This window comes from Crinia signifera, chromosome 3 (genome assembly GCF_055691185.1).
Source record: "Crinia signifera chromosome 3, ASM5569118v1, whole genome shotgun sequence".
In the NCBI taxonomy this organism is placed as follows: domain Eukaryota; kingdom Metazoa; phylum Chordata; class Amphibia; order Anura; family Myobatrachidae; genus Crinia; species Crinia signifera.
Window position 1 is genome coordinate 220,690,712 of NC_139219.1, and position 8,304 is coordinate 220,699,015.

General features: G+C 41.0%; 1 protein-coding gene across 1 annotated transcript in view; it reads left to right on the top strand.

The window, feature by feature from the left end:
• LOC146064235 (phospholipid scramblase family member 5-like) overlaps window positions 1–7,924 on the top strand; it is a 29,710-nt gene extending 21,786 nt beyond the window's left edge. Inside the window, exons 5-7 of the mRNA XM_083177482.1 lie at window positions 2,356–2,455; window positions 3,553–3,611; window positions 4,884–7,924. Coding sequence (XP_083033608.1) covers window positions 2,356–2,455; window positions 3,553–3,611; window positions 4,884–4,910 — 186 coding nt within the window. The 3' untranslated portion in view covers window positions 4,911–7,924. The remainder of the gene's footprint in view (window positions 1–2,355; window positions 2,456–3,552; window positions 3,612–4,883) is intronic.
• Window positions 7,925–8,304: the final 380 nt, after the last annotated feature.

Here is an 8,304-nt window from a genome sequence, read left to right on the forward strand (position 1 = left end):
GTCTGTAAGTAGAGCCCTGATGCCAGGAGCTTTACTATAACTTATTGGGGCCAATAGCAAAATTTTGAGGGGACCCTGTCCCAATGCTTCTAGAGCAGGGATGGGCAATAAGCGGCCTTTCAACTGTTGATAAACTACACATCTTAGCATGCCTTGTCTTAGTTTTGCTATTTGGCCATGCTGAAACTGATGCAAGGCATGCTGGGATGTGTAGTTCATCAACAGCTAGAGGGCCTCTTTTTGCCCACAACTGTTCTAGAGACATCTGATCGCAGCAGTTGTTCATTTTATACTCCATAATAGTTTCCTAATTAATTTTCTAAACCTTAGTAGAACCCTAGGTAATGTAATGTCATATTATGAGTAGTGCCCTTGTTCATTGTCTGAACAATATTAGTGCCCTAGTTAATGTAATGACTTATAGCAGAGCATCAGTTCAGTTTCTGCACCAATGAAAGCTAGGCCCTTGCAAATAACACATTTAACAGTGATGGTAACTAGGCACGGGATGCAGTCTAAATCCCGACGGTCAAAATACCGATAACCATTGACCGACGGTCAAAATCCTGACAAGGTCAAAATACTGACATATAGCATGTAGACAGGTGAAAAAGTCAACATGACTTTCAGTCGACAGGTTGCGAGGTCGACATGGGTTTTTTCACTGTTTTTTTGACCCGACATGTGCCAACAGGCGGTATTTCATCCTCTACCATCCACTAGGGCGTGGTGGGAGAATAAAATATGTGAAGGGGCTACGGTTGACTTCCAACTGTGTCCATGTCGACATTCAGGTTAAAAAACAGTGAAAAAACCCATGTCGACCGAAAGTCATGTTGACTTTTTCACCTGTCTACATTCTATATGTCGGTATTTTGACCTTGTCGGGATTTTAGATGTCGGTATTTTGACCATGTCGGGATTTTGACAGTCGTCAATAGCTGTCGGGATTTTGACCGTCGGGATTTCATACCAAATCCCTAGGCACTTGTAAATAACACATGTAACTGTGATAAGGAAGGTTGGCCCTCTCAGCTCTGGGCCCCAAACTGCACTTATGATAGTTAGGCCCTTCCAAATAACACAGCTGTCTCACATTTGATACTATAGGGGCACTCATTTTGGGTGTACTGACACAAAACCAAAAAGTTCACTTTTCCATTGCACATGCATCATGTTCTAAAAATGTTATATTTAAAATTTTAGTTAGATATGTTTCTGTACAAATCAGCTGTGCAACTGACTGAGGGCCAGATGTAGCAAGCTTCAAAATGGTGATAAAATGAAGAGTGATAAACAGACAGCTAATCAGCTCCTAACCACCATGTTACAAGCTGGGCTTGAAAAATGACAGGTAGGAGCTGATTGGCTGGTTGTTTGTCACCATCCACTTTATCACTTTTTGAAGCTTGATATAACTTTCCCTAAATTACTAATATCACTAAAGTTAAAATTTGTTACCATCGATGTAAAAAAAAATGGGTACTTGTTTCCTAGCACGGAGCCCATCGTATACCATAAGGCATAAGATGGTATGCAATGCGATGTTACGCGATGGCATCCGATGTTATACAATTTAAAATTCTATACATCGCATTGTATGCCATTGTATGCAATATACCATGGTATACGATTTATAATGGTATAAGCACCCTAATTGGTGTTTTCAATGTTAAATGTGCCCCCTATAAGATAATTAATTGTATAAGCACTGTAATTGTAAATGCACCCCCACGCCACCCCCACTATTAACGCCAACCCGAAGCGTGGCGAGCACAGCGAGCCCACGAGGGGAGGCGGTACGGGTCCTCCGACCTTTTCATACCCCCACTATCCATGTCGGCGTGGAGTCGATTCTAGATAGTGTGGCGAGTGCAGCGAGCCACCGAGCTCGAAGTGTGGTGAGCGTAGCGAGACCCGCGAGGGGACGTGGAATACATGTAAAGTAATACGCGTCCCCTCGCGGGGCTTACTGCACTCACCACGCTTCGGGCTCGAAAATCAACTCCACGCCGATGTGGATAGTGGGAGTATGAAAAGGTCGGAGGACGCGTACCGCCGACGCTCGCCACGCATTGGGTTGGCGTTGATAGTGGGGGTGGCGTGGGGGTGCATTTTACATTGTAAGCACCCATTAGGGTGCTTATACAATTAAAAATCGTATAGGGGCTTATACAATTTAAAATCGCATATGGCATGCGATGCGATGCAACTTAATATCGTGGGCGCCGTGCTAGGAAACAAGTACCAAAAAATGCTGCTGCTACTAAAGTTTTAGAAATAATTACAACATGAACTACAATTAAGTAATGACAATACTGATGCAAATGCATGGATGTCCCAATCTGTGTGCAGGTCACATCCCTGGATGGGGAACTTGTTGCTATCATTTGGAAGAGGTGGCCTGGATTTAATGAGGATTATAACATGGATCATGACTTCTTTGGCCTGGATAGTACGTAAATATCATTTGTTTGTGATACGTTTTAAAAACAAATCATAATGTATATAATAAAATATCAGTAGTACAATGATTTAAGATTCTACATGTAAGCTGACTGTATGTGCACATGCATGGAGAAAGCAGTATAAATAGTGAAGAAGCATATGGTACAGACCAGTGGTCGAAGTGGGGCGGTATACGGGGGTATGGCATACCCCCACTTTAATCTGAAGATAAAAAAAAAAATCCCCTCAGGATGCTCTCTGATCACTCAGCAGCACATATTGTGCTTTTGTAATACCCCTGTACAACGGGGCAGTCTGGCAGGGGACGTTGATGGACAGGGGGGTGTCCGAAGGTGCGCACTATATTCACTCTTTACTTTTCCATACCCCCACTTCAAAATTTCCATACCCCCACTTCAAAATTTCCACTTCGACCACTGGTACAGACTATAGTGATAAAAGCCTATATTGGGCCTGATTCAGGTGTGGAGTTCTATAGCTTCTGCTTACATGGAAGTAGCATCTACAGCACTGATATGGTAATGCAGCAGGAGGTATCACGCCTCGTGCTTATTACTGATCTGAGCTGTATCCTAGAATGCAGCATTGGATTATCTCCAAGACCAATGAGGTCGGGCAAGCTGGCCTCCATCTATGCAACAAATTGGCCAGTAAATATCTGTCCTCCGACGGAGAACCTAGCCTTGTCCCTTCCCTGCAGTGGTGACGACTTGCCGGTTTTGTAAAATGGAAGCCACAGCTAGTCCTTCCCTACCCCCAAATGGCATCAGACTGTGAATCACAGACAGTGTGAAGCCTTATTGTGTCCACATGTGCAGCACAGGTCTGGCGCAAGGGAGATGGATCTAGCTGAGAAGAGATGACTGGAGGCAAAGAAGTCAAGTTGGTGTTTTGATGGTTTCTAATCTAAACTGATAGTATATAGAATATCAAAACTAACGATACCACATAGAATAATGTATTTAATTATTTCAATTGAATTTCAAATGAAGTGATATTTGTCATCTATCATAATTGAAAAATCCCTTTTTAATATCTCCTTATAAACATACGCCATGTGCTTATAATGTCATTTGTTTCTAGTTTCGGCTGCACTCAGTCCTAGTGACAAGGCTCTTCTTCTGGCAGCAACATTTTTGTTGGTAAGGTGTATGCACTGTTCAAAAACAGGTTTTTTTTTTTTATATGAAACTAGGGTACTTATGTAGTATCTGGGCTGCCGATTTCTAAATCGGGTCGGATCGGAAGATCGCATCGCATCGCATGCGACCATGCGATTCGATGCGATGCCCCGATTTTTCCATAGGAATCAATGTTAAAATGGACTGAGTCCATTTTAACATGGAATTCAATGGGAAAAATGGGTCCTTTTCATACCCCTACTATCCAAGTGGGCATGGAGTTGGATATAAACCTGTGGCGAGCGTAGCGAGCCACCGAGCCCGAAGCGTGGCGAGCGAAGCGAGCCCCGCGAGGGGACGAATACCGTCCCCTCGCGGGGCTCGCTTCGCTCGCCACGCTTCGGGCTCGGTGGTTTGCTACGCTCGCCACAGGTTTATATCCAACTCCATGCCCACTTGGATAGTAGGGGTATGAAAAGGACCCATTTTTCCATAGGAATCATTTTAACATTGATTCCTATGGAAAAATCGGGTCATCGCATCCGATATCGGATGCGATGCGATGCGATATCGCATCGCATCGCATCTGATTGTATGCCTTAACTTAAGGCATACAATCAAAAAATCGGCAGCCCAGATACTACATAAGTACCGAAACTAGTAAGCCCGCTCAACGCAAATGCTTCGAAAGCTATTCTGCTACCTTGTGATTGCATGTGTGGGAGGGAAAGAGATGTAGTTTCACTCGCTGCCAACAGATGGCAGTGTTTCAGACACTAGATATACAGTATATATATATATATATAGATATATATCTATAGATATATATATATAGATATATATAGATATATATTAATATATATATATCGATATATATAGATATATATATATATATATAGATCATATGAAAAGCAGCATCTAAAGCGGTGTACATATGGTGCAATTTTGCTTGTGATTTTGGCTATTCAGTTAAAATCGTAGAGAAATGTAGCCAACATCGCAGTGTTTTCCCTGCTTGCGATACCGATGCATGGCCCGTGAGGTCGGCATTGCATGGATAAATAGACTGGGAGGGCAAGGCAATTATGACTATGTCACTTGTTATGTATTTGGCCATAGGCACAGTCAAAATTGCAAGTGAAGATAGTCAAGATTCTGTGGTTCTGTGCTCTGGGAAGTTTAGGGGAAATCACAGTCAAATCGACCATAGCCAAAATCTCACAGGGGGTACACACCGTTAGTCATTCTGACTGATCTGCAAGATTAAATATTTTGTACAATTTATCATTGCAGAATTACATGTTCTTTGAGATGAGCTGAAAAAGGACACAGAGGAAGGACTTCGGACTTAGCAGAGTCACATGAGAAGATGAACAAATCTATGCTAAACAATTATAATTAGGTCAATGTTTTTACATCTTAATGCATCTTCATATGTGAAATGTATCCATTATTAGTGTAAAAGAAGGTCAACCAGTAGTAAAGGTACCAGTGCTTAGGGCTGCATAGGCAAAACCAATGTCATTAGGAAAGTTTGTGGTGCATGATCATTTTTGAGTTTCATTGAGATTTTTTTATTTAGTCAGCAATTTTTTTACTTTCATTTTTCCAGCCAAAAAGTTTTTTTTTTTTTCAGGTGAAAACAAAAACACACAAACATGTCTTTTTATGGAAAAACCTGGACTGACAGAATGATCAGATTTTTTTGAGTGTGCCTTAAAATGCCACTAACAGAGACAATTGAATATCCTCTTTTTGGTGGTCCAGCGGTGTAAAATAGCCGTGGTAATTTACTGCAGCTAATTACATATCCCCCTAAGTGCTATATTTACTAGATTGATCAAATAGCTGAAAATGTATCTAATAGATGCTCTTCAGGGGCTGTAATACACAATTACATATAATTAAAAATGAATATCTTAGTTGCGTGGCATGGAGTACTAGCAGCGGGACATGTTTTCCAGCTCTCCCTCCTTAATCCTGTTTAAATATCCTTTTTTTTTTTAGCAGTGATATCCATTCCGGGTTGGGTAGAATGGTAGGGCATTCCTCTATAATCCCTGGTCTACTGTGGCAAAAACTTTACCCGGCACGAGCTTTCAGCCTGGCGATCTTTGTGGCCAGGTCCGCTGGCTGCCTCTGGGAGCTGTATCCGGTGGATGCTTCTTCCTGCTCCCCGTTTGGAGCTCCTTTGGTTGTGTTCCTGGTGTCCGGCAGTGGTCTCTGCAGGTCGATTTTCCCCCTGCTGTTGACTAAAGTGTGGCTGCCTTGCTCCGGTCGTGGTAATTTTGAGGGCCACCAGCTCTGCTTTTTGACCCAGAGTGAACAGTGTCTCACTGATTATACATACTTCTTCCACTCCATCTGGTTACAGCTCAACAATATTGCAGTCAGTTGTGTTGCAGCTCTCAATCTTCTCTGCACGTTTGGTAGTTTGCTAGCAGTCGCCATCTTTTCTTAGGACTCCTCTACAGCAGCCACCCTGTTCTCCTGCAAGTTTGGAGCATCGGCTATGTATATTCTACACTTAAATATGGAAGTTTCTTTACAACGAATCCTGCAGGCTACATAAGAAGCCTGTCAGCAGAGGTGTAACAAGTTTGCTGTTGGGCAAGGGGGTGTCCTCTCTACCTCCTGTGTCCCTGAAAAGTGTGATGTATATGAGGACATGATGCTGCAGCCCCTACAGATTCTTTGTTTGATAACACACTGGATGTGTACTTCCAGATGGATCTGTCCAGATTTGAGGGTACTTGGTAACCCATACATTACATGAACGGATGATGATGTGGTCCACCCAAAAATTCCTTCATTGCTCCTGAAGGCAGCTTTACTATTCTGGATTTAATTTTTGAATATCCTGGATCTATTCCTGTGTATCAACAAGTGCTTGGAAACAAGATTTGTGATTACACTTCAGTCCTTTCAAGATCTCTAACACTGGCCAGACTAGTGTTTGAAACCACATAGTAGTTTGAGATGCCTTTTCAACCTTTATTGTTTCTCTCATCAATATATATTTTTATAGATATCCTGTTATTCTTTTTTTATTACAGCGCATTTTTCCAAGTGCTATATGTGAAAGGTATCTATATTTTCTGGGGAGAACTGGGTCTAGACGAGCCTAGCTTAGGGTCATTAATATAATGCCCATGTCAATTATTTGTTGTGTGATCCTGTACTTTTGGTATGTTAGTCTATATGAGGGGAGTTGTGGGGGGAGGAGTTATAGTTAGTGGGTAAGCGGTCTTTGGGATACAAGTATACCTAGGTTGGGGGTAGGTCATACAGGGTTGAGGGTTATGGGGAAGGATTGCTTTGTTTTTTTATGTTAGTTATGTATATATTTCTGTTCTGTTAATGAACTTCATCTTGGTATACAAATATTCTATTTCAAATTGTATAGGATGGTTTTGAATACCTTTTAATATACGAATACTATTTTAGTATATACTCTTAATTACCTTTGTATTGTTGAACCAGAATGACGCCTATGGGTAATTGAGTACAATTACGTTATAGGGGGAATTTGTTTATCCGGATTGTGATATAAACCCTTATAATATGTATACGGTCATAAGCAATTGCAAATTGATGAAAAACGACCTTTATTTAATATACCCCCAAGAGGTAATACTGTATAAACATAAATGAATACGATTATATTAAACTCATCATTATACTAAACAGGTGGCTTTAATGCTGTGTATTGGTAAATCAAAATGACCCATTTCCTGTTGGAATATGATTTTAAACGTGTTCACTAAAATAAAAGGCAAACTATTCTACAAATAAAAACAGTGTAGCTCGGTAATATTTGCGCTATAGTATAATTTACACCAGTCTGAGTCTTTGCCTCTTCCTCCACTCATGTTTCATTGGCAGTTATGACATTTCCGAAAAATTATGTGCCCACGTGATCGGTGCTATTAAATTACATTTCCTTAAATGGAGGTACATGATGGGATCTGGCTGCTTCTTCTTGCGTGAATTTTTGGTTGACAGCAGGTGGTCAACATGAATAATATGTTGACAGCATTAATGCCGACACCTGCAAACTGTCGACATTGACAGAATCCTTATTAGGAGTAGGAAGAGCTTTACATGAGAAAAAAAAAATGACTGTCAAGATTTTGACAATGTTGACAAGGACACTTTGGACATGTTTAACATAGACATGTCAAAATTGTGAATGTCAATATCACACCCGGGATATTCTTGCAAATATGTATTGTACCAAATATATAAAAATGTGTTATCAGTTATTAAGAACGTGGTCCGCAAAAGGACAAAGGAACACAAAATAATATACATATGTATGTATGTATGTATGTATGTATCAGCATTGGGGAGAATAGAATTAAAACTACTTGCAGATAAAATAATGGAACCTGAAGGCACAAGATGAAAATAATTTAGCACAGGCAGATTTAGGAACGTGCTCAGCTCTGGAAGGTAGAAAGTAGGTATGGCTAATTCCAAGCACGCGAACAGTGATGACAGACAGGTGTCATAGGCAGATGCAGGAACAAGGTCAGAGCAATGGCAGTAACATCAGTTAAGATTACCATAACAGATGGAAAGGTATGCGGTCAGACATTGCAGCACACCGCTCAGACCTGAATTAGCCCTTATGAAGAATATATGCATTCTATTATTTTTGTCGATGGGGTTTTTACGTAGAAATAAAAATGTGTAGCGTGTCCACCTAATA